At 46.2% G+C, this 26,402-nt stretch overlaps 1 protein-coding gene across 5 annotated transcripts; it reads left to right on the forward strand.

The window, feature by feature from the left end:
* The first annotated feature begins 365 nt into the window (after positions 1 to 365).
* On the forward strand, positions 366 to 24,757 carry RIPK3 (receptor interacting serine/threonine kinase 3). Of its 5 annotated transcripts, none has more exons than XM_088656050.1 (14): positions 366 to 533; positions 646 to 733; positions 3,494 to 3,704; positions 5,969 to 6,326; positions 9,489 to 9,649; positions 10,266 to 10,315; positions 11,663 to 11,836; positions 13,729 to 13,811; positions 14,666 to 14,843; positions 16,658 to 16,743; positions 17,488 to 17,551; positions 20,932 to 21,014; positions 23,173 to 23,254; positions 24,326 to 24,757. In XM_088656050.1, the coding sequence occupies exons 3-14, from the start codon at positions 3,559 to 3,561 to the stop codon at positions 24,433 to 24,435; spliced, it is 1,575 nt and encodes a 524-aa protein (XP_088512176.1). In that variant the 5' UTR covers positions 366 to 533; positions 646 to 733; positions 3,494 to 3,558; the 3' UTR covers positions 24,436 to 24,757. The 5 variants fall into 5 exon arrangements, with proteins under 5 accessions (XP_088512176.1, XP_034958605.1, XP_034958606.1 ...); XM_088656051.1 differs by having other exon boundaries at positions 412 to 533; positions 3,497 to 3,704; XM_035102714.3 differs by lacking the exon at positions 646 to 733 and having other exon boundaries at positions 372 to 533.
* Positions 24,758 to 26,402: the final 1,645 nt, after the last annotated feature.

The following is a 26,402-nucleotide window of genomic DNA, read 5'->3' on the forward strand; positions in this document are numbered from 1 at the left end:
AAAAAGAAAGCGCTCAAAGCCACGCTCTCCTTTCCTACCACGGTCCGGGTAGGATTTCAAAGCCTGGTCCCGACCTCTTGCAATACAGGAATCCTCTCCATTCTCTAAAAAGAGACGAGCAGCACTGGAACCTGCCTTTTAAATATTGGGGTGGAGAGCGGCTGTCCACTGAACGCGCCCCTCCCATTTATTCGCTGCTTGGTGTCCTTGGTGGCAGGACTTGAACCTGGGACCTGCTGCGCTCCGAAGCTCGAGGTTGTAGCGCTCGGTTTTCGCGCGGTCCGTCCTGAGAGTACTGTACAGTACTGTATATTCCAGAGCGGGGAGGGGAAGCGGAAAAGGGGAGAGAGCAGCAAAGAGGTTGTGAAACAGAAAGTAAAGGGGAAGCTCCTGGCGGCGCTGAATCTGCTCCTTGCCCGGAGGGGAAGTGGGATTAAGCTTGCAATGTCTGCCCGAGGGTGAGGCCTGAAATTGAGAGGTTTCCCTGCCGCAAGGAACGCTTCCAGAAGAGAGAGAGAGAGAGAGAGAAAGAGGTAATGGAGGGAAGGGGTTTGAGTTGAGTGGGCTCAGTCTATCAGCAAATGGAGTAGCAAAAGGGAGGGAGGGAGATAGGATCCTCAGACTCGTTTCTGCCTCTCCACCCAGGCTGCACCCCGGCCGGCCCATAATGATCGCTGCGACTTGGTCCAGGATTTCCAGTAAACGTGGCTGTCTAATTCTCAGTCCTGGGCAGGTCAGGTTTCCAAAGCCACCGAACATGCCTGTGCCAGGAAATAAGGCACCCACAGGCTTCTTCCCCTTGTTGCTTGCCTTCCTCTGAGCCAGCCTTGGGCACATTGCACTTGGTCACGGCTCCAGGTGCGACCCAGATTACAAGTATCAGATGCTGTCCTGTCCTGTCCTGAGTCCCCCTCTCGCTCAGGTGCTCATTGTGTGATTGGAACTTCATCTCCTTCGCCCTGGAGATTTTATTTATTTGTTACTTTTATGGACCACGAGTTCCATGCAGTGTGCCTGGTTTTCCTCTTCCCCATCCTCACAACAACCCTGTGAGGTGTGGGTTGAGGCATGAGCGAGTGGTCCTAGGGCAACCAGTGATCTTCATGGCTGAGTGGGGGGGATTTGAACCCAGGTCTCTCAGGCCCAGCACTCTAACCACTGGCTCCGTTGTGTAAATGCAGCAGAAATCCTGGAGAATTTGCTAAGAGAGCTAAGCTCTCTCCAAGGATCTCAACAAGGCATCCCCAAAAGGCAAAGGGGGGAAAGGGCAGGAAACCTTTTGAGGCTCTGATTCCAGCAGGGCTGGCCAACACAGGGTCCAAGAGTCCTCCCTCCTGAGCATTGGGAAGGAGGTGGGAGGCAGTGGTCGAAATTAGCCAGGCGTCAAGTGCATTTTGCACCCGGCTATTGGCCACTTGAGACCAAGTGAGGGATGCCTGGGCGCTAGGATGGCGCCTGACACCTTCACCATCCGGAGGTGCGTGCCTGGCGATCCCTGGATCTTGACTGTTTTCACACACTAATCCTGTAGGAATAGAGCAATACAGTGGTACCTCTGGATTCGTACCTGATCCGTTCTGGGGTGCCGTTCACACCCCAAAAAGTATGCATCCAGAGTGGCGCTTTTGAGCATGCACAAAGCACCGATAGAGCGTGCAGAATACCTGACGGAGCATCTCCTCCCCCGTTGTTCTGCCCGGACACTGAGGTCCAGCGCCGAGGGCCTTCTGGCGGTTCCCTCGCTGCGAGAAGCAAAGCTACAGGGAACCAGGCAGAGGGCCTTCTCGGTAGTGGCGCCCGCCCTGTGGAACACCCTCCCATCAGATGTCAAAGAGATAAATAACTACCTGACATTTAGAAGACATCAGGGAAGTTTTTAATGTGTGACATTTTAATGTATTTTAATTTTTTGTTGGAAGCCGCCCAGAGTGGGCTGGGGAAATCCAGCCAGATGGGCGGGGTACAAATAATAATAAATTATTATTATTATTATTATTCTGTGCATGCGTAAACACTTCCAGGTCCGCCGCATTCTTAAGTTGAAAATACGCAACCCGCAGCTAACGCAACCCGAGGTATGACTATATATATGTGGACTGTCCCTGGATCGAGTGACTTCAAGTTAAGGACCCTGCTAGACCCTCACACTTCCCAGTGCCTCGCTTAACCAGCTCTGGGAAGGTTGCACGAGGACTTGGTGTGTGTGTGTGTGTGAGAGAGAGAGAGAGAGAGAAAAAAAAATTTTTGGCCTTGGTTCCCCCCATCACCAGTCTCTGTAGCCTGTGGGTTCCATGTCAAAGTACTCTTGCGACTCACTTGGTATGAAAAGTTGGACCGCCCTGGATTAGGGTGTGGGAAGAGGACCTCAGAGACCCGGTTTCAAATCTCCACTCGGTCATGAAGCTCACTGGGTGACCTTGCGCCAGTCGCTGCTCCTCAGCCTAACCTACCTCACAGGGTTCATGTGGGTTTTGAATGGGGAGGGGGGGAATTGTGCATGCCATCTTGGCTCCTTGGAGAAGAAGGGTGGGGTACAAATGCAGTAAATAAAATTAAAATTAAAAATAACCCCACACCCCACACCATTGGATCATGGATGGGCAGGGATTCAAACTCGCACTTGCCATCTTGTCTGCTCCTCTTTGTCTGCCTCTGCCTTCCCACTTGCTCTCATGAGGCTTGGGCTAGAGTCGCTAGACAGACATGTAATCACCCAGATGTCTTTAGCCCAGAGCTGGAAAGGAGACAAAGTTTCTTTCCAGAGACAAAATTCTACCAGAGAAGAATGGCAAACTAAGCTAATGGACTATGCCATGTTGGCAAAGCTGACTGTAAAACTCAGAAACCAAGAGGATAAAAACTTTATAAAAGAATGGGAAAAGTTTATAAGTTACTTAGGAGATCACTGTAAGCAGATGGAAACAAAAGGCAGGATTTTGATTCACTTGTAGTGTAAAAATCCCTATGGACAATATGGTTTGATTTAAAAACTGGAGTACAGATGAATATGCAGTTGTGGATGTTTAAAATGAGACCCCATAGAGCAGGGGTCAGCAAACTTTTTCAGCAGGGGGCTGGTCCACTGTCCCTCAGACCTTGTGGGGGGCTGGACTATATTTTGAAGAAGAAAAAATGAACGAATTCCAATGCCCCACAAAGAACCCAGTGATGCATTTAAAATAAAAGGACAAATTATACTCATGTAAAAACATGTTGATTCCCGGACCGTCCGTGGGCCGGATTTAGAAGGCAATTGGGCAACATCCGGCCCCCGGGCCTTAGTTTGGGTTTGGGGACCCCTGCCATAGAGGGATGGGGGCAATTCTCGAGATTCGGAGAATCTCTTTATACAGATACCTTTTTACTACCGTAGTTTGCGTTTACTGTATTTGTACTTTGTATTTGTAAAACCAATAAAAATGATTTCATTTTTTTAAAAAAGACCTGTGAGGTACCTCTCCTCTTTTTCTTCCCCCTTCGCTCACCTTTAAAGCAGGCCTTATAGCATGAGTCAACTCTGAGTGAGCTTTGCTGCTGGCAGATGACCCTTCAGGAAGCATGGCTGCTCCAAATAAGTTCTATGAGGAGATCACTGACCAGCACCTGAGGGACTGGCAGTATATTAGCCGGGGAGCCTTTGGGACCATCTACCGAGCTCGACACGAAGACTGGAGGATCGATGTTGCCGTTAAGGTTCTCAACAGGTACTGGGAGCAGGTGGAGGTTGGGTGGGTGAGGAGCGAGCGAGTTAGCTAAAGGAGGTACTGTTCCCCTCCCCTCATACAGTGGAACCTTGGTTGTTGAATGTAATCCGTTCCGGAAGACTGTTCGACTTCCGAAATGTCCAACATCTGCGGCGCAATGGGCGGTAAGCAAAATCCATTGAAAAAATGGAGAAGCGCACCTTGGAAGCCGTTCGACTTCCAAGGCGCAGTCAAAAACAGAACCATTTGCTTCCAAGTTGTTGCCGTTCGAAAGCCGAAACGTTAGACATCCGAAGTTTTTGACAACTGAGGTTCCACTGTACATGAATTCTACTAGGGTAGATTGAGTAAAAGCTTTTACGAATGCAAGTCCTAAATGCTACAGATGAGGAATGTCAGGGCTAGAGGGCAAAATGTGCCCCCTAGCCCTATCTATGTGGCCCTTGGGACTCTCCCCAGACCACATCCTATGTGCAAATCCTATTCTAGAAAGATTAAGTTTACATTTATTTCCCAGGCCACTTTTGCCTCTGTTTCCCACTCCTCCTTTAAAGTAGGTATTTCTGAAGGCCATTAGAGAAATCTGATTTGTGACAATGCAATGGACATTTTTTTTTAGGGTGGACATATTGGTACTACTCAAGTAAAAGGTAAAGGGATCCCTAACCATTAGGTCCAGTCGTGACTGACTCTGGGGTTGCAGCGCTCATCTCGCATTATTGGCCGAGGGAGCTTCCAGGTCATGTGGCCAGCATGACTATAGCTACTTCTGGCGAACCAGAGCAGCACACGGAAACACCGTTTACCTTCCCGCTGTAGTGGTACCTATTTATCTACTTGCACTTTGACGTGCTTTCGAACTGCTAGGTTGGCAGGAGCAGGGACCGAGCAACGGGAGCTCACCCCGTCACGGTGATTTGAACCAGCGACCTTCTGATCGGCAAGCCCTAGGCTCAGTGGTTTAACCCACAGCACCACCCACTGTACTGTGCTTATTTGTCCACTAGGGTTTGGTTTGGTTTGAGTGAAAAAAGATTTTATATCCAGAAAATGGCATGGGGGAGAGATATAATTTTTCCCTTCCCCAGATACTGCTGCTCTGATCAAAATCTCCCCACCCCCAATGAAGTGGGTTTTTTTAGATAAACAAGGTGCTCTTGCTCATCAAGAGCAGAATAGGTGGGAAGAGGAAAGAGTTGAAGGTTCTCCCAACCTCGCTTCCTCACCTGAGTCCATTTAACAGTTCAGCTCACTGGAGAAATGTTTAATTGAAAGAACACACAACAACAGAGACAGACACACAAACATGCACACCACCTTGCAGGGATCACAAGGTCGGTTCAACAAACGGGAGCCTGCTGGATCAGGCCAAAGGCCCATCTAGTCCAGCATCCTATCCTCACAGTGGACAAGCAGGTGCCTGCTGGAAACCAGCACACAGGATTCGAGCACAAGAGCCCTCTGGTATTCAGAAGCGTGGCTGCCCACAACTGTGGAGAAAGATCATAGCCATTGTGGCTAGTGGGCCCATCAGTAGCTCCCTCTCCCATGAATTTGTCCATTCCTCTTTTAAAGACATCTAAGTTGGTTTTCAATCGCAGCCTCCTGAGGGAGCGAGTGCCATAGTTTAACTTCCTTTGAGCTCCACGCCCAACATAATTCTAAAGAAATTCTAAACTGCCTTGAGGCAGAGGCTGAAAAATGGAGTGCCCCTTTTTTGAGGGAAGAAACCTTTCCAGAGATTGTAGGATTGGTTTCATCACAGCACACTGAACAGTCCACAAACAGCCACCCCTCTTGTGACTCCAGTCTGGACAGGTTCAAAAGGTCGGCGGTTCAAATCCCCGTGATGGGGTGAGCTCCTGTTGCTCGGTCCCAGCTCCTGCCCACCTAGCAGTTTGAAAGCACGTCAAAGTGCAAGTAGATAAATAGGTACCGCTCTGGTGGGAAGGTAAATGGCGTTTCCGTGTGCTGCTCTGGTGTCAGTGTTCCGTTGCACCAGAAGCGGTTTAGACATGCTGGCCACATGACCTGGAAAAACTGTCTGCGGAGCAGACAAACGCCGGCTCCCTCAGCCTGTAAAGTCAGATGAGTGCCGCAACCCCAGAGTCGTTCGCGACTGGACTTAACTGTCAGGGGTCCCTTTACCTTTAATCCCAGTTTCGAGGCATTCTCAGAGTAGTTTCAGTCTCCAAACCCTTTCTCCTCTTGCTATTCTACCTTCACTTTTGACTCTTTTACCTCCCCCCCCCCATTTCCTGCAGCAATACATCGTTCACCCGGGAGGAGCTCCTGAAAGAAGCCCGGGCCATGGAAGAGGCGCGTTTTACCTACGTCCTGCGTCTCTTTGGCCTCTTTGCGGGCAGAGTGGAAGTGGACACGAAGCTGGCAGGCTTCGGCAGTGCTGCTGGTTTGAATCTGGGCCTCGTGATGGAGTTCATGGAGAACGGCACCCTGTCCGCCTTGAGGTACCGGGTCCCTTTTGTGCCTTGGGCCCTGAGAATCCGCATCCTGCACCAAGTAGCCCTGGGGATGAATTTCCTCCACAGCCTCAAACCTCCTCTGTTACACCTGGACCTCAAGCCAAGCAACGTTCTACTGGATGAGGAGCTCCACGTCCGGGTGAGTTACATCATTCCTGTTCCGTAAGTAGAGCTGACAGTCGTCGTGTGTGTGCACAACCTCATTTCCCTGTATCATAATATGATGAGCTTTCATTAAAGATTAGATAAAATCTTACTTTCAGAGAGATTTGATAAAAAAACCTCACGCACAAAATGATTAAAAAAAATATTTATCAGTTTTTTGACCTTTTTTGAAGTCACTGTAAGCAGATATAAAATTGAACCCAAGCTTTAGAGTCACATATATACAACATTATAGGGTCATCAAACACACAAGGAAGCTTTTTTAAGCTGCAGTAACAATATAGATGCCGCTAGAGGACGATGTTTTGCTACCTCTCTCCTGTAGGTTCTTTTCCCAGCATGTCTGGCAGGGGCTGCTGGCTGAGTTTTGAGGTCCCAAAAAGGGGCTTTTACCTTGCGCAGGTGTGACATTTGTATACCCTATGTTGCTAAGAACACTCCCCATTGTGGAATGTGGTGTTGTGTCCAAATTTGGTACAAAATGTATATAGAATTGTTAATAGAATTTTATGAAATGGTAAAACAGCATACAAAAAATTTTTTTAAACGGATTGTGCGTAACCTTTTTAAATATTTCAATGGAATATACCTCATTTTAGTCATTAATAGGCAAAAGTTCATCCATTTGTGCTACAGGAAATAATTTTTGAGGGGGGGGGGAAATGAAAAAGTTATCACCCCAGTGCACACCTCTGGGCAGGCTGATATTCTCTGCAACCTCTGAGTGAGTTTCAAACTTTCCGTGAAGCTTACAGAGTGGTACAAAAGCAAGGTAGAATACCTGCATGAAATATAAGGACTAAGAACCTGTTTTGTTGCGGCTGAGACTGATGAATCCGCCCAGTCGTGCTGCTGCAAATGCACCCTGGTCTGCTTTGGAAAGTGGAAACCAACTCATTTCTCGTGCCAGACCATTCCCCAGAGGAAGACAGACAGGGTGGTTTGCTCTTAGAGAAAGTGAAGCTTATAATTGCTACAAACTTTAGCAAAGTGATCCAGACCAGGGATTAGACGTGTACGAGGACCATCAGTTGACTTCCTGTAGGGTGGGGAACTTGTGGACTCCCAGATGTTGTTGGGGAGGTTGGGCTCCAATTCCTGCCAGCTCCAGTCAGCAAGACCCAACGGCTGGGGATCATGGGAGTTGTAGTCAAATGACGTCTTTGGTGGAAGAGGAAGAGGCATGGGTTCCCTAACCCTGTCTTAAGTGGACAAACTGTTTGACATAGAGCAGTGGTTTCCAAAATCCAATCTGCGCTTCAAAGATTTTATTTTAATTACATTTATATTCCACGTTTTCTTCGGAGCTCAAGAGGACGTACACAGCCCCCCCCCCACTTTCCCCAAATGTCATCCTTGTAACAACCATGGTAGGCTGAGTGGAGATTGAAACCTTGGTCTCCTAGGTCCTAGTCCAGTGATGGCGAACCTATGATACGCGTGTCAGACCTGACACACAGAGCCCTCACTGCTGGCACGCGCCCCATCGGCCCATTCGTGCTATTGTTTCTTTCACCCCATTTGTTCTCCCGCTCCTCCTCACGCTACAGTTTTTCTCTGCTGTTAAAACCCAGATCCTTTGTTGTTGTTGCTGCTGCTGGTAGCCAGAGATTGGCTTTTTTAACCCTTTCTGTGCTGTTTTTTTCTGGCGCTTTGGCAGACGATGACTGGGTGTAACAATGTTCGTTTTTTAACCCGTTCTGTGCTGGGTTTTTTTTTTGCACTTTGGCAGAAAAAACAAACAAACCAAAAAAGCAAAGCAATTTTTGCACCCCCCAAAAAAACCTCCAAAACTTTGGTCAGCAGCTCCCCCAAAAAAGCTCAACAGCTCTGGGCACTTTGTGATAAATAAGGGGTTTTTGGTTTGGTTTGGTTAAATAATTAGTTTTTGGTATATTAAATACAGTTATATATTACAATTATACATTTTTGTTATTTAAACTACATATAAATATCGTGAAATTATGGTTTTTTTTCTCAAAGTGACGCACCACCCGAGTTATCCTCGTTTTTTGGGCAAATTTTGTCACACCAAGCTCAAAAGGTTGCCCATCACTGTCCTAGTCCAAAACTCTAAAAAAAAAACACTTAGCTCCCTAAGGTCACTAAAGAGACAAGTAACAGCAGCAGCAGGTGAGTGCCCTTGCCATTATAAAAGAACAAGGGAGGCTCTCACGGCGTGTTCTTTTTTTCTTTTTCTTTTAGAAAAATAGCACTGAGTATATTGCATTACAGTGTTCTCAAAGCTACCAACATGAGCATAGCTGTCAAGTTTTCCCTTTTCTCGCGAGGAAGCCTATTCGGCATAAGGGAATTTCCCTTAAAAAAAGGGAGAACTTGACAGCTATGAACATGAGTCTGACCAAACTGCGGGACAAAATAAAAAAAATTCCTTCAGTAGCACCTTAAAGTGTGCATGCACATCGAAGTGTGCATGCACACGAAAGCTCATACCAAAATAAAAACTTAGTTGGTCTTTAAGGTGCTACTGAAGGAATTTTTTTATTTTGTTTCGACTCAGACCAACATGGCTACCTACCTGTAACTCAAACTGCGGGAGGCAGTGGAAGACAGGAGTGCCTGGCGTGCCCTGGTCCATGGGGTCACGAAGAGTCGGAAACGACTAAACAACAAAAATATTGCATTACAGTATATTGTACTATAAAGGCTTTTGTTTAGTCTAAAGCAGGCATCCCCAAACTGCGGCCCTCCAGATGTTTTGACCTACAACTCCCATGATCCCTACCTAAGAGGATCAGTGGTTAGGGATGATGGGAATTGTAGTCCAAAACATCTGGAGGGCCAAAGTTTGGGGATGCCTGGTTTAAAGCACTATACAAGCCCCATAAATCAAATGTCTTCTTAGCTTTTAAATTGGTGGAAGTGGGTAGATTGGTCTTATTTATTTATTTTATTTCATGAATTGCTTCTGCATGAGGCATCCCAGCCATCACGTAACAGAAGGTGGAGTCGGTCTTCTGCGGTGTATAATTGCGTGGGCAGGTGACTCAGGTTGTTGCCTACAGGTTGGATGACTCAGATTGCTTTAATTTCTTTCTGTGAAATGGGTGCATCCTGTTCCCCAGCCACTGCTTACATCACCTTCCCCCTCCCCCCCCACATCCTCTTGGTTCAGGTGGCTGATTTTGGGCTCTCCAAGTTCAAGCGAGGGACCACTCGGAACGCCAGCATCAAATCCAGGGAAGAAGACGAGTATGGCGGGACTCTGGAGTTCATGCCCCCTGAGGCTTTCACCAATGTGAACTACAAGCCGACCCCAGGCACAGACGTCTACAGGTGAACATGGCTTGCATTGCCTGTGTTGTGCAACAGGGGGCGCTGCAATTACGTGAGCGACATAGAGTTGAGGATCATTTGGCGTGGCAAGCCAGTTCTCGAAGAATAATAATAATAATAATAATAATAATAATAATAATAATAATAATAATAATATATTATTTATACCCCGCCCATCTGGCTGAGTTTCCCCAGCCACTCTGGGCGGCTTCCAACAGAACAGAACATTAACATGCAATAATCTATTAACCATTAAAAGCTTCCCTAAACAGGGCTGCCTTCAGATGTCTTCTAAAAGTCTGGTAGTTGTTTTTCTCTTTGACATCTGGTGGGAGGGCGTTCCACAGGGCCTGGTTCCCTGTAACTTGGCATAAATTCTACTGTGCTCTTTTCCTTTCTGTCTGGCATTGGTTACCAGTGTTCAGTGGTGGAATCTCCAGCCTGTGTGACTGTAGCCCTTTAGTATGCGAGCTCCCCGCTCATAAAAGTTGGATAAGCTTGTGATCTGGAGCAAGGAATTGGGCTCTGGGAAAGGTTGGTCTACATAGGAAGAGGATCTTGTGTGGGGCAGTCTCTCCCGAGATCCTGATTCTCTTGTTTTTCTCTCTCTCTCCAGCTATGGGATTCTCATGTGGTCGTTGCTCACTGGCGAAGACCCTTACGCACGTGAGTCTTCTTCCGATTTCTTTCTACCTGTCAGAGATTTCACAGACTACTGGGAAATTATATTTACCAATAGGAACAGGCACTGAAGAACCATCGTAAGAAAGGAAAAGAAACAGCTGCAAAGTGTGTGTGTGATTCGGCCTACCCAGTGATTAGACAGGATTAGCTAAGGCAGCCTTTGCCAACAACAGTCCATATGTTGCTCACTGTTGAAGGCAATATGCTTCTGTATACCAGTGAGTGGGACTCACAAATGGGGAGAGTGACATTGCGCTCAGGCATCTGTTTGGCCATTGTGATGATAGGATCCTGGACTTGGATGGGCTCCCAGCAGGGTCCTTCTTATATTCTTCATCTGCATCCCTGAGATGCTAGCTGGATTCAGGGGAACATTTAGATACGGTCCCCACCCCTGCATTATCACGTGGTGCACTCTTCTCAAGAGGACTGTACCACATGCTTTTCCCCTCAGCTGTTAAATTTGGCCCTTGACGAAACTGGGGGAAGCCTTTGGGAAAGAGCAGTAGCTCAGTGGTAGAGCATCTCCTTTGCATGCACAAGGTCACAGGTTCAATCCCCAACGGGATCTCCAGGTAGGAGAGGACCTGGTCAGAAATCCTGGAGAGCCATTGCCACTCAGTCTAGACAATACAATGATGTAGCTTTCTTTGTTTTCACACTTAAGATGCCATGTGCCGTTTAAATCCTCTCCCTTCAAACAGCTCAAAATTTGGCCTGCCCCCTCCCCATTTTGCAATTTGCAAATTCATCCGCAAATTGCCATGTCTTATAAAGGAGCCGGGATGGAGTAGTCAATATTAGTTAAAAGGTAAAAAGGTGAAGGACCCCTGGACGTTTAAGTCCAGTCAAAGGCGATTATGGGGTTGCGTCACTCATCTCGCTTTCAGGCGGAGGGAGCCCGACTTTGTCCGCAGAGAGCTCTCCAGGTCATGTGGCCAGCATGACTAAACTGCTTCTGGTGCAATGGGACACCGCGACGGAAACCAGAGTGCATGGAAATGCCGTTTACCTTCCCGCCGCAATGATACCTATTTTATCTACTTGTGCTGGTGTGCTTTTTAACTGCTAGGTTGGCAGGAGCTGGGACAGAGCAATGGGAGCTCACCCCGTTGCGGAGATTTGAACCGCTGACCTTCTGATTGGCAAGCCCAAGAGGCTCAGTGGTTTAGACCACAGCGCCACCCACCCATGTCCCTAGTCAATATTACTGGGACAGGGACTCCGGAGAACTGCATATGAATTCCTTTATTATACTGGGCCTTGTACAAATCTGCATGGAGCCTTCAGAATATTTTGCTTATAACCTGTGTTTCCATGTCTGCTTAGATGTGCCCCCTGGAAATATGAGTTCCATCATCAAGTCACTGATCCCCCAAGGCCAAAGGCCCAGTACTGAGGAGCTGGAGAAGATGACCAATGAAGTGTTGAAACTAGAAGACTTGATCAGGCTGATGAAACTCTGCTGGCATCACAACCAAGACCAAAGGCCGTCCTTCCGAGGTAATAAATGTGACCCCCCCCCCCAAGAGAGGGTTAACATCAAGTGGAACATAATGTTTACATTTCACTTGAAAAGGTGATAGTGGTTCGTGACAGATAACTTAGTCAAAATGGGAAACAGTACCAGAAATCACATCAGTTCATATGTCCCTTTACAAACAGGAATAGAAATCAGGCATTTGAATACAAGTAGTATTCACTGTTATCAATTTCCCCCCAAAGTCCACTATTTGCTGTCATTCCACGCGCGCGCGCGCGCACACACACACACACACACACACACACAGTACATTACTGATGACTTTACTCTCTGCTCCATTAGGATGAATGGTGTGGAATTATATAGCAGTAATGTAATAGATTACATTATTAAATTTGGTCACAGTGAACAGCGAGCCAAATAACATATTTGCAGAACCTGAACTGCAGCGGAATGGGAACAGTGCGGCATGCATTGGGTACTAGGGAGAGGGCCTTCTCAGCGGCTGCTTCTAGGCTTTGGGGCTCCCTTCTTTGTTGTTCTTCAGCTGGCAGGTAAAGACTTTTGCACTGGCGGGCTTTGGAGAACTGGCTGCTTTTAAGGAAAGGGCTCTTAATAGTGTGCTGTACTGGTTCTGGTTTTTGTTTCCCTTACTATCTGAATTTAGATAGATAGAATAGATAGAATGGAAAGGAATGGAATGGAATAGAATAAATCTTTATTGTCCTTGTCTCCTTGATAGATAGATAGATAGGACAGATAGAGAGATAGATATTACATTGCTTTAATTCTGTAGATAGTTTAATTACCTTTTTAACTATAATCTTTTATATTTTGGGGACATGTGTGTTTTATTTGTATAATTTTATATGTTTTAATTTTTGTAAGCTGCATTGAGTCCAGGTTCTGGGAGAAAGATGATGAAAAGAATATAATAATAATAATAATAATAATAATAATAATAATAATAATAATAATAATATACCCCGCCCATTTGGCTGGGTTTCCCCAGCCACTGCGGCTGGGGAAACTCAGCCAAATGGGTGGGGTATAATTATAATTATTATTAATAATAATACATGCATACTGTAGCACCGGAATCTTAAATGCCAGTGGTGAGCAGACTTCAGGCTTTTCGGAACAACTTTTTTAAAAATAAAATAAAATAAAAACTAAATTCCCAATATCTGCCAGCCAGAGCCCAGTGCAAAAGACACATCAGCAAAATTAAAAGGCAGGTGGCCTCTGACCTCATTCTGAGCCTAAAGTGCTGGTTTCCAGTATCAAAACTAAACTGAGTTTGCCCACAGTTATTTCACGTAAAACTCCACTCCTAGCTTGTTTCCCTCATTTCACCACCCCAGTTTATAGCAAACTCGGTGAAGTCTGGATCCTTAACAAGCCAAAATTGTACCAACCATACATAGAGAGGAAAACATCTGTGAGCTTGAGGGGACGCCAAGGTATGAGGAAGCACAAAACATTTCTAATGGTTGGGATCATGTAAAGGAGGAGGAACCTCCAGGTAAAGAGGACCAGAGAGGGCTTCTTTTGACCTTCAGGCCTGAGGATGCTCATTCTCAGCCTGCGCCACAAAGACCATGTCTTGGTTCTTAAGCTGCTTTGCTGGCAGTGATCCTGTTTGGATAAAATACAGATTAGGCGTCAGGTTAGAATGAGAGTCTAAAGCACATGATCAGTGGTGTTTTTACATGTGGTTGTACAAGTGCCTTTCGCCAGCCTTTCTTGTGCCGTTCGTGTGCATCTGTGAATGAGGGTGCTTGTGCTACCTGTAACTGTGGTGCAATTCTGAACGCACAGCTCCCCACCCCCCCACCCCTGGGTGCGTAAATGGCTTGAGGTCTCTGCAGGTCCTTTCCTCATTCTCATTTCTCCCCCCATTTTGCTTAAGAGTGTAGCCAAAACACAGAGGATGCGTTTTCCCAGCACAAACCTCACATTCTGGCCGCTGTGCGCAAAGTCCAGGATTGCTTGGTAAGTTGCACTTTTTCAGACAGCCGCCAGGTGGTAGGAGTCCTCTATACCTTGCATAGATAATACTGAGGCGAAATAATAGAATTGTAGAGTTGGAAGGGACCGCGAGGATCATCTCGTCCATGTCAGGTTGCTGTTGTTTTTAAATTCTCCCTTGTTATATCCCCTCAGTAAGCTACAACAGACAACCATTTTAACCACATACACACACACCGTCTGCCAGGTCTGTGGTAAAACAGCTCCCAGTTGCGACAATGTGGGCATTCTCCTTCATTGGTTAAAAAAGTCAGTTTAATCAGCAAAACATTCATTTTTAAAAATACATTTATTGTTATTGAAATTTTCTCAGGCAAATGAGAAATACGTAACAACAAACACAACATACATTGGCTGTGAACTTAGTCCTGGTAATACTTGTGCAGGGGGAAAAAGTGAAGCAACAAGAGGACACAATAATAGCTAAGGTATAGAAACAGCAATCCGGAAGACCAAAGGAAGTAATTTATACATTTTAAAGCTAAAGGTCAAAAATGGTTAGGTATAACCACAGTGCTTTTTTCTGGGGGGGAAGCAGGGGTATGCATACCCCTAAACATTTTGTGAATCTTTGTACTTTTGTCCATTTACTGTATTTATTTTCCCCGATTTCAGCTATAAAATGGTGATTTTCTTGAGTCAAAATGAGAGCACCCCTAAACATTTTTTTAAGAATGGGCGATGAAGACCTGGCCGGGGGGGGGGGGGGCGGAGACTGCCCTGTCGGAAACCAAGTACCTGAGAATGGTGTTTTTGGATTTAAGCCCTCTAAAAAGTCTGTTACATGGTGATTTTCTCTCCTCTGGTCTCATTTAAAGATGGAGAGCTCTTCTTCAAATGAAACCAGGGTCAACTCAGATACGATATCGAGAAGAGCCAATTCTGCCCGTCGGGTATCAGAGCCCTTGGAATACGAGGTCCCGCTAACCTCTTCCTATGGATTCGAGGAGCATCTTGAGACTTTAAGACTGGAAGATTTTCCACACAGACAAAATGGTGAGTGGGGTTTGTGAAATGGGGCTGGGAGCTTTTTCCACTTCTAAGACAGTAATTGACTACGGGAAACTTCAGCACAAATCTTGCTGAGATAATGGGTATGCAGAAGTGAGAAAGAGTTTTATTTATTATTATCTCTCTCTCTCTCTCTCTCACACACACACTTTCAGGTAGGTAGCCATGTTGGTCTGAGAGACCATGTTGGTTAGAGACCAACTAAGTAGTTCTGGGTATAAGCTTTTGTGTGCATGCACACTTCTTCAGATACACAGGCTTCTTCTGATCTGAAGAAGTGTGCATGCACACAAAAGCTTATACCTAGAACTACTTAGTTGGTCTCTAAGGTGCTACTGGGAAAAAAATTATTCCCCCCCCCCGAATGCGTCAGACCAACACAGCTACCTACCTGAACATGTGAAAATGGTAAATACTGTCCTCTTCCTCATCCCCAAGTCAAGGTGAGGGCCAAGGGTAGCCATACTGTTGGGGCACCTGAGGTAGAAAATGCAGCAAGTGCCTCTCCCTGGCTGTTAAAAACACAATAATAAGAAATTGGACAACCTGCTTCCCTTTCATGAGAACAAATATCAGCCGCCTGAGACATCCACCTCCCTCTTCCTAAAGGAAGGGGGCTAGCAAATGCCTTTTCCTGCACACGAGGCTCCGGAGCAAAGGCAGAAATACTGTAATTTGGATTGTTGGTGGCACTGTAGTATGTTTGTCCAGTGTTTTGCCTCATCTCTGCTTGCCCCTCTGTCAAAATTCTCCCTAATTTTGCATCCTGGAGGACAGGAAGCATTTGGGCTCGGTCCTCATAGAAAAACTGGAATGTGGGGTATGCTTAGGTCAATGGAGACAAGGAGCTGCCACAACAAACCTCAAGTCTCTTTTCAGCCAGCCTCACCTGCCTGCCTTACAGGCAGTAGAACTACAGGCGGTAGAACTACCTGCCAGCTTGCTTTTTTCCTTGTAGAACTCAGCAGGTTTGGGGGACAATACTAGAATTAGGTGTGTCTGTGCCTGCCATTGTGGTTCCAGCTACTTCCTTCCTCTCCACCAGCCCCAGTGGGCACCAGCCACTGCTGGCCTATTTGTGGGTTTGTTGTTGTTTAGTCGTTTAGTCGTGTCCGACTCTTCGTGACCCCATGGACCAGAGCACGCCAGGCACTCCTGTCTTCCACTGCCTCCCGCAGTTTGGTCAGACTCATGTTTGTAGCTTCAAGAACACTGTCCAGCCATCTCGTCCTCTGTCGTCCTCTTCTCCTTGTGCCCTCCATCTTTCCCAACATCAGGGTCTTTTCCAGGGAGTCTTCTCTTCTCATGAGGTGGCCAAAGTATTGGAGCCTCAGCTTCAGGATCTGTCCTTCCAGTGAGCACTCAGGGCTGATTTCCTTCAGAATGGATAGGTTTGATCTTCTTGCAGTCCATGGGACTCTCAAGAGTCTCCTCCAGCACCATAATTCAAAAGCATCAATTCTTTGGCAATCAGCCTTCTTTATGGTCCAGCTCTCACTTCCGTACATCAGTACTGGGAAAACCATAGCTTTAACTATACGGACCTTTGTCGGCAAGGTGATGTCTCTGCTTTTTAAGATGCTGTCTAGGTTTGCCATCGCTTTTCTCCCAAGGAGCAGGCGTCTTTTAATTTCGTGACTGCTGTCACCATCTGCACTGTGGGTTTAGGCCTCATCAATACTGCCTTTTTGTCACAGGCAAATCATGAGGGAATGTCACCTTGTGATGCCACGTCCTCTTCAAAATGTACTATGTTCACTTGCCTTTATTCCCCCACCCCCACCCCCTTTTCCTTTCAGAGGCTGTACCCATGGGAGCCTTTTCCAAAATAAACCGAGAAGGGAAATCTGGGCTTCACCGTAGTCAAAGTGCGCGGATCAGGAAAGTAAGGACACTGCTGTCGGTGTTACCCATCGAGGCTGAGGAGAGTTGGGCAGGTTTGGGAAATGGAGTGGAGAGCACAAGCTGGGGCTTCGGCAAGAAGCCATTGGTTGGGGTTGCTGTGAAAACTGTTGGGTGGAAATGGACAGTGAGGCCTCAGTGAGGGACGGTGAAGGGCCACCAGCTCTGAACTGGTTTCTGGCCAAGCTCTTACACAAGCATGAAAGGCTTGTACAGTGGTACCTCGACTTAGGAATTTAATCCTTTCTGAACGGACCTTCGTAAGTCGAAAAATTCGTAGGTCGACGCCAATGGGGGGGGGGAATTAAAAAAAAATTGTAAGTTGAAAAAATCCTATCTAAAAATTCATAAGTCAAAAAAATCCTATCTAAACCACATCCAAAATGGCGGATGGAACTCTGTTCATAACTCAAAACATTCACAAGTCGAGTCATTTGTAAGTTGAGGTACCACTGTATCTCCTGCACACACAGACAGGGGCTGTGTCACTTGTGTTTGATCTAATCCAACCAAGATGGCGGCTGTGCTGGCATCTGCCCTGCCAACTCACCTTGGAAGGATCAACTGGGGCACCAGCCTTTTCTTGACTAGGAAAGATTACGGTGTTTGTCTGTTTTGAGATAGTCGAAATGATTCAGCAAATCACTGGTGTGAACAGAATGCTTAGGGGTCTCGAATGTGGGCCACTTCCAATTACATTAATGCTTTACTCTTTGAATTTGCTGAGGACCCGAGCTATGAATCGCCTCCTCACGAAGGGGTGAAGATCCGAAACTGGCCCAGGCGTACAGGTAATTTTTCTGCCTTTCTAAAAGGGAGTAGACCCTCTTTCTGCTGTAGCAGGGGTGGGGAACTGTTCTCACCCTAAGGGCCCATTCCCTACAGGAAAACCTTCCAGCGGACAGATGTCAAAGGCAAATTTGTGTGTGGTGGTCAGAATCAAAATGTGGGCCAAGCAAGGGATGCAGTTCTTACCTTTGTATGGTAGCCTGCATTCCAGCTATTCAAAAACCCTCCAAAGTTCATACACCCCTCAAAGAGGGTCTGTCTCAGGAGGAAGCATCATTTGCAGAGAGCTCCAAGGGCTGGATAGGGAGGCCTGGAGGACCACGTTCGGGGCCTGGGCCTGGGGCTCCCCACCCATGTATTACAGGGATGCGGAATGAAGATAGATGCAGACATGCCACCCTTCGGCAGCGAATCCACTTCAGAACCACACTCACTTCATTTGGACAGGTATACAGGCTTCCAAAGTGAATCCAACTCGTTATGGGCATCTAACCCGTCCTCTCTCCAGGAAAAGCTAGCCGTTCCTGCAGAGCACCGATTGGAGAGTTTTGGGGTGTTTTTTTATTATTATTAAATTATATTCTATTAAATTTTGAAAAGTTGAACATTGTACACCCCAAAATAAAATCTCACAAAATAACAAAGTAATGCAAATCTCTCGAGACCATTGGTAAACTCTGAGAATTGGCCGTCTTCCACATGACAATGAATGCACCAGCAAAACCAACAAAAACGATCTCTGACATTATTATTGTGGAATATAGCAGGCTGGCAGCATAAAACTGAGGGTGCCACTTTTCAGGACCCCAATACATCATGAATTTTTCTTTTGTTTTATCGACCTCTCAGCCCATTTTCCATGGGTTTTTAAAAAAAATAAAATAAAATAATTTTTTAAAAATTCTCCCCCTTTGCTGCATCCTATCTTCTATCTTTTATATACTATAACAACAATACAATACAATACAAGGACAGGCATCCCTAAACTGCGGCCCTCCAGATGTTTTGGCCTACAACTCCCATGATGCCTAGCTAACAGGACCAGTGGTCGGGGAAGATGGGAATTGTAGTCCAAAACATCTGGAGGGCCAAAGTTTGGGGATGCCTCTCATTCTTTCTGTGGCTCATAGTTCAAATCCTGCTTGCAAGTTCATCATGCTATAGTATTTCTTTAAATGCCCCCCCCCCCAAAGCTTCCATTCTTCCACAAAACAATCATGATTAGGTTCTCTTATTTTGGCTGTTAGCTTTTCCAATTCCACATAGTCCAAATTGGCAGGTGCTTTTGACCTGCTTGGAGCTCTGACTGCCTGGACTTTCTGATAACTACAAAACCACCTCCCACCCACCAGTCCAGCCATTTGATTCTGCGGGGCTTTTCCAGTGAATGGCAAGGGGTAGAAATCTCTACCGGAGCCAGAGCCAGATATATGTGTCATTAGAAGAGTAATGCTGGGAGATAAGCAAAAGCTCATCCCACTTTTTTTTGGGGGGGGGGGAGACACCACACCTGTTCCTAGTGGGAAATTCATCTGTCATCAGACTAGCTGGGCTGACTGCTCTCATTTTAATTATCACTTGCACTCCCCAGGATGTCTCTGCAGTGCCGCTGTGGCTTTTTGCTCCCTTTCAGAAAATTAAGTGCAGCCGAGCGCTTCCTCCTTCTAAAAAGGGGGATTTTAAATGGGAAATGCCTTGGGGAGTGAAGGTCAGGGTGGATAAGAATTAGAACTCTGTGTAATTGGATGTAGCACTGGCATGTCTGGAAGAGAAATTTGACAGCTCGGGGCCTTCCAACTTTACCACCCTGTTCATAAGCTGTGAGGTTGGGAAGTGGGACATTTTTTAAGCGATTGTGTGTGCGTGCAAGGGCACGATGAGGGGCAAAGCATAGTGCAAATTTAGCAGCAGCGATCACATTCCCTGTTGTTGGAAAGCGCTTCTCCAATCCACAATGCCAAGCTTGTTTTTCCCCCCATTTTCCCCACAATGCTCCACTGCTGCTTCTAGAATCATCTAAAGTTGATTTTAAAGCCTACAACTTACAGCCACAACCACATTTTGTACCGATGTGTTCTTCAAATTATACAGTGCATGGCAAAGCTTGTTCTTGTCCTCCAGTCTTAAAATGTCCCACCCAAAAGTTTCATGAGATGAACCCAAGTTCTATTATGAGGAGGGACTTCCTGGTTTAGGCAAAGGAGGGAGAAAGGTTGGAACCAAAATGAGGCACAACATGCTGTGAACTGGGTTTTTCCACACTGGAGAATGGTTTGGGGCTTTGCGTCCGATAAGTGGAGGGACCTATCAAGGGAATATAGCAAGTCTTGTAGAATAACAAGCCGAAGTTCACCTCCCAGTTGTAGATTGTGAACAGTTTGTCCTTGGGCGCATAAGAAGAGCCTTTCTGGATCAGACCAAAGGCCTGTCTAGTCTAGTCTAGTCTAGTCTAGAATCTAGTCTAGAATCTAGTCTAGAATCCTGTTCTCACAGTGGCCACTCAGATGCCTGTGGGAAGCCAGGTTTCAGCAATAGAACAGAAAAGTTGGCAGGGCTGAGATATTTTCCCACTCCAGTTTACACCAGAGCCCTTTTATCTTGAATTAATTTGACCATCAGGGGATGGGGCGAGGACTTAAGTCCCGAACCCTTGACTGAAAGTTGGGGGAAATGGAGTTCCAGAAGAAGCATAGATGAAGCTTTTAATGTTTGATGGATTTCTGTATTTTAATATTTTGTTGGAAGCCGCCCAGAGTGGCTGGGGGAACCTGGCCAGATGGGCGGGGTATAAATAATAAATTATTATTATTATTATTATTATTATTATTATTATTATAGATGAAAGGCTTGTGATGGCTAGCTCCCTGCCATGGCCCCCTCTCAGCCACATACTTGGCGTCCATGTAAAGAAGCTGTATGCCCATATGAGGGAGAATCCTGAGCGAGTCAGGAATTCCTCTCACATGGAGGAACACCCACAGATGTATGTTGGGATACACATGCAAGCTTTTTACATGGGCACTGGATGTGTGGCCTGGAAGTTTATGGCCTGTTGCTGTGGTGGCTAGACACTAGAACCTCGTGAACCCTTCACACAATGCTTTCAGTGCTTGAGGGAGTTCAGGTTAACCCCCCTCTTCAGTCAACGCTCAACAGGGCACTCAACACAAGGCTTAATGACAACCTAGCATGAGGTGGGCCAACATGGCACCTTCAAGGTGTTTTGGTCTACAACCTCCATCATCCCCAGCCGGCATGAGCTGTGGAGGACGCGAGTTGCAGTCCATAGCACCTGTGGGATACTGCGTTGGCCGACCCTGATCAAGCATGGGAAACTACTTTCTTAAAGGGAAAAGTAAATTGCTTTCTTGTCTTTTTAAAGAACCCAAGCAACGCCCCCTTTCAGACTCTTTTGCCATCCCATCATATCCACAATACCCGCCTGGATTCCGGCCTCAACCTCAGGTAAGAGAACTGGGGGATACAGGGAGGTAACAAGGGTAGGAGAATGGTGGGGGTGGGTGGGTGGGGGTGGGAAAGAGATGAAAGGATTCCTTAACCCAGGGGTAGCCAACGGGTGGCCTCCATATAATAATTAATTAATAATATTTTTATTATTTGTACCCCACCCATCTGATTGGGTTGCCCCAGCCACTCTGGGCTGCTTGTGACAAATATAAAAGCTTAATAAAACACCAAACATTAAAAAACAACAATAATTGTGTACTACAATTCCCATCAGCATCAGCCAGCAGTGGTCATGGGTGATGGGAGTTGGAGTCCACCACACGTTGACACCTCCTGAACTGTGTCATATGTTGGATCAGTCCATTTCAGCTGGAGCCACTTGGCTCTGAGTGGCAGCATCTCTTTTGGCAGTGAAAATACAATAGTGATAAATTGAATACGTAGCAATCTGTTGCTGTTCCCCAGTGGCCACCATCAACTGCTTCACTCTGCTTAATAGTCGAAATGCCCGTAGTGGACTGTTCCGGGTAGAACATTGGACAGTTGGGACATATGACCTTATGACTCATTAAGTCCAATGCAGTAGCAGCAGCACCCAACCAGCCAGCCCAAGAGAATGATCTCTCCAGGGTGGCGAAACCAGAAGGTTTGATCAAGCCCTTGGCAGGCCACCAGATGTAGGTGGTGAGCCTACTAGTTGTGCAGCCATCGCTGACATCATGTTGTGATTGACCAGGTTTATATGGTTGTCCTTTTTAAGGCAGGAATTGCTAATTTAGATAATGAATGGCCTGGTCTGTTTTCAGGGACCACTTTGTTCTCCAGGCACTAGTCCAGGGGCTGGAACGTTCCCGGTTATCTCTTGGCCAAGGTCCTTAGACTGTTTTTATGGCATCACTTAGCAGTAAGGGGTTGAGAGATAAGCAGCTTCTGTACTTGGACGATGCGAGATCATCGATTGCGTTGGGGTTGGGGAAGAAAGGATGATGGATGGACGGGTCTGTGCTTCTTGAGAAATCCCCTGCCGGAGAGGAAGACTGGCAAGCAGGCTTCTGGCTTTCCAGAAGACGCAGCAGAAAACAACAGCACGTTGTTTGGGTGGTGGAATATATAACAGATACTCACAATGGCTTGAAATGATTATAAAAAAACAACAGATTTTAAGTTGGGTGCATAAGGGGGTGCAGCCCTGAAGGTACCACTGTGTTGGGAAACTTGTTAAGGTTTAATGTTTTATTATGTTTTTATATGTGCTAGAAGCAGCCCAGGGTGGCTAGGGCAATGTAGTCAGATCGGCGGGATACAAATAATAAATTACTGTTGTTGTTGTTGTTGTTGTTACATCCTAAAGGTAGCTTGCTCCAAGCTGGTTCCCTCCTGACATTTCATGTTTATTTATTTGACAAGCATTCTTTATCCCACTCTTCAGCCAAATAAAAATAAAAAGGAGGCTCGCAGAGCCAGTGATAAGACAGTCCTTGCTCTCAGTCTTATAGCCTAGGCACAGGCAACCTTGGCTCTCCAGATGTTTTGGAACTACAACTCCCATGATCCCTGACCACTGGGTCTGTTAGCTAGGGATCATGGGAGTTGTAGTTCCCAAACATCTGGAGAGCCAAGGTTGCCTATGCCTGGTCTAAGCGATGTGGCACAAAAGGAAAGGGGATTGGGATGGAGGAGTGGAGGGGAAACAGACTCTTTCCCCCCATTTTAGATACATCTAAAAGCACATCCGACAAACGTTCAAACCACAAGGCTCCCTCCAAAGTGGGATTTGTAGCTTACTCCTCACAGCTAGGATTTGCATCACCCTTGGCAAACCGCAGTTCGCGGGATTCTTTGGGGGAAGAATTGTGTGCATTGAGTGTTTGTTGCCTGTGTTTCAAATACATGCTGTGACATTGCTTGTATTGATCAGCTGGAAATGGAAAGCTTTCAAGGAGAGGAGGAGCCCTACGGTGCTGGTCTTTCATCAGAGGTGATGGAAGCACCCTGCAGGGATATGTTTCCTAGGGGGGGGCACTGTTTTCTCTTTCCATATTCACATGCCCATTTCTTTCTCTCTCTCTCTCTCTCTCTCTCTCTCTGCCTCTGCCTCTGCCTCTGCCTCTGCCTCTGCCTCTGCCTCTTTTTCTCCTCTTGCACCGTGTTCCAGTCATTCTATCCACCCCAGCAAGATGTACTCCAGGACCACACACTCTTGCCACACTTTAATTCTCCTAGAGCTCCACAGGAATGTGAGTACCTAAAGTAAATGACAAAACCCAACCGCACCATTCAGCGGCACAACCTACTACAGCCCAGAATAGAGCGGTTCAGTACCAGCTTCAGTGTCCTATCACAACCTCAAATGACTCGGATCCTGATTATCTCTGGGATGCCTCTTTCCATATGCACCTCCCTGCAAATTTGAGGTCATCTGACGAGTTCCTGCTTCAGATTCCATCTTAAAAACATATTTAGAAGACTTCTGAAGGTAGCCCTGTATCAGGATATTTTTAATGTTTGATGCTTTATTATGTTTTTTTATATGTGTTGGAAAGTCGCCTGGGGTGGTTGGGGCAACCCAGCCAGATGGCCAGGGTATAAATCATAAAACTATTTATTAGTTTTAGTTTTATAAATAATAAAACTATTATGATCATGAGGATTTCAGTGGTGTCAGAATGCCATGGCTGATAGATGAGTTTCTGCATATACAGTGGTTCCTTGGTTTTCGAACGCAATCCTTTCTGGAAGACTGTTCAACTTCCAAAACGTTCAAAAACCGAAGCAGTTCCAGAAGCATTTACTTCTGGAAAACTCACTATGGCAGTCGTGTGGCACATTTGACTTCCGATAAGCGTTCGGAAACGGAAGCAGTTACTTCCGGGTTTTCGGCGTTCGAAAACCGAAACTTTCAACTTCTGAGATATTTGAAAACCGAGGTACTCCTGTAATTGAAATACTTTTGAAATACTGCAAAATTTTTAGAAGGATGTAGTTTGAGGTGCAGGTTTCTGAATGCATGTGTGAGGACTGGAGAAGTGGAGCAAAGACCCCCCCCCCTTAAACAGGAAGGAAAAATAATAATAGGGAACTGACTTAAATCAAGTCAGAAAAAAACAGACAGGCAGAAAACTCAAGAAGAGCTAGGCAGGATCAGGGCTGTTGCCCATCTCATCCAGGTCTCTCACTGGCTCGCCAATCAGAGATTGTGACCCTCCTCTCTACCTACCTTGTTGGAATGTCACCCCCATTGTTGTTAAGGTGATAACAAACAGCCTCTTCTTCTTCTTCTTCTCTCTCTCTCTCTCCCCACCCCCAAGATGGTGGAATCACTATCAGAGGCCATGGTATCTCAGGAATCCAAATTGGAACCCATAACACCCTGGTCCTGGAACAGGTTCACGAGAGCAAACCCAGGAATGAGCATTAATCGATGCTTGCCGAGTGTGGGAAGTTTCTTATGGACAACTCAGTTTCCTCTGCTTCAGGGGTCAAGTGCGCATTCCAAGCATAAGCGTGATCTTTCTTCTCTACGCAATTCTCATCAGGACGCAAGAACTCCCTTTGCCGCAAGGCCCATACACACCCTAATTGCCTAATCCAGAAGCGGCACTGCTTTTGGACTTGGTAGCATAAACCCAATCTGGGATGAATGAATGAATGAATCTTTATTTGCCACAGCCATCGGCCATAGCAATAAAACAACAATGCAATATACAAAGAATAGAAATAAAAGTCAATTATATACAGCAAAATACATTTTGGGATTTTGAATCAATATTCAGATGGTGGATCTTATTCTGACTGCCCCAGCTAAAAGCCTTGCAACCTTTGCTGTCACCTGCTCATCTTGATCTGCCAAGAGAAAGGACACTGTGGCAGTGGTTGGGCGACCCGGAATGGACAATAAAAGAGGGGTGATAATCTCATTCCTCAAGTCTTTTCATAAAGAGTGCAAGCCAGAAGGGCACGTGTCACTGATTTGGGACTGCTAAAAGACACCTGAAGAGAGTTTACTGCAAATATAGGTGTGGCGTTAGCCTTACGCGGCTAGTGCTGAGAATGAAAGAGTTAATTGTTTAACCAATAGGAACCCAGGGGGGCGGAGCCAGTTAGGCTATAAAACAGGCACCCCCAAACTGCGGCCATCCAGATGTTTTGGCCTACAACTCCCATGATCCCTAGCTAACAGGACCAGTGGTCAGGGATGATGGGAATTGTAGTCCAAAACATCTGGAGGGCCGAAGTTTGGGGATGCCTGCTATAAAACAAGCCCTGAGGGGGAGTTCAGTTAGTTTAGTAGTTAGTTCAGTTGAGAGTTCAGTTGGGGAGTTGAGCTGAGGGGTTGAGTTGAGTCTCTGGGTTGGTTAGTTTGTGTGAGATAAAACAAATCTGAGTCAGAAACAGTTAGCATCTGAGAGGAACAGCAGATAACCTCGGAGTTTTAAGTGGAAACTGGGAGGAGGTAGATTTGAATTGTGAACAAGAGTGAGAAAATTATAGGAAGGTATAGGAACCAAGTTAAGATATTGTATATTGTCTGAGCACCATTTAAGAAACCATACGCTTGTTCTCTGTACAAAATATACTGAAGTTTATGTTCACTTTCAAACTCTGACTGGACTCGGTGATTACCAGGAAGTGCAGCAGGAAAACAGTAGATCCATCAACCGTAAAAGATCCGGGGACGCTGTGTGATTGCCACAATAGGAATTCTAAATCTCCCCCATTATTGACTGCATATCTCTCCCTCAGACAGAAGTATAAACTTCTGATAAAATGAAGAAAAAAAACCAGAAAGCAGAAAAATGCTCGGCACATCTTAAGAAAGGCCTCGTGCGATAAGGACGCTTCTCTCTTCTGCCATACTATAACAGGCCTCTTGGAGAATGATCGCAACGTGCCAGTCTGTACAATTGAACCCAATCGGGAAGTTTGATGCTAAACCTCATCTCACCAAAACAGTCTCGCTGGGTCATCACCCCCATTCACTCAGCGTCATGCCTGGTATGTGGCAGTGCTCAGGGACGGAGGTTTTTGGGAGTCAGGTACCCAAAAAACGCAGGCGCAAGAATAAAACGGAAATTGCTGTATTATTCCAATGCATGTGGATTCTGGAGGGCAAGCTTATAAATTGGAGTCTTACGTTAAGGGGCAGAGATACAGCAAGAATTAAGGCGGACGCTCGTAGGAGTGGTGCCCCTGTTATTTCTTCCTACTCAGCTCTACCCTGCCTCCTGCGGCGGGCCGAGAATCACAAGAGCAGGCACGGAAAAACCACGAAGCCAGCTAATGTCTCCATATTTCATCTTTCTTCTTTGGTGATCACTCATAGCCGAGTAAGATTGTCTTCCATAAACACTGTTTTAAAAGTGAGTCCGTAAGTGACTGTGGAGG

This window comes from Zootoca vivipara, chromosome 12, assembly GCF_965207765.1.
Source record: "Zootoca vivipara chromosome 12, rZooViv2.hap1.1, whole genome shotgun sequence".
Lineage (NCBI taxonomy): Eukaryota > Metazoa > Chordata > Lepidosauria > Squamata > Lacertidae > Zootoca > Zootoca vivipara.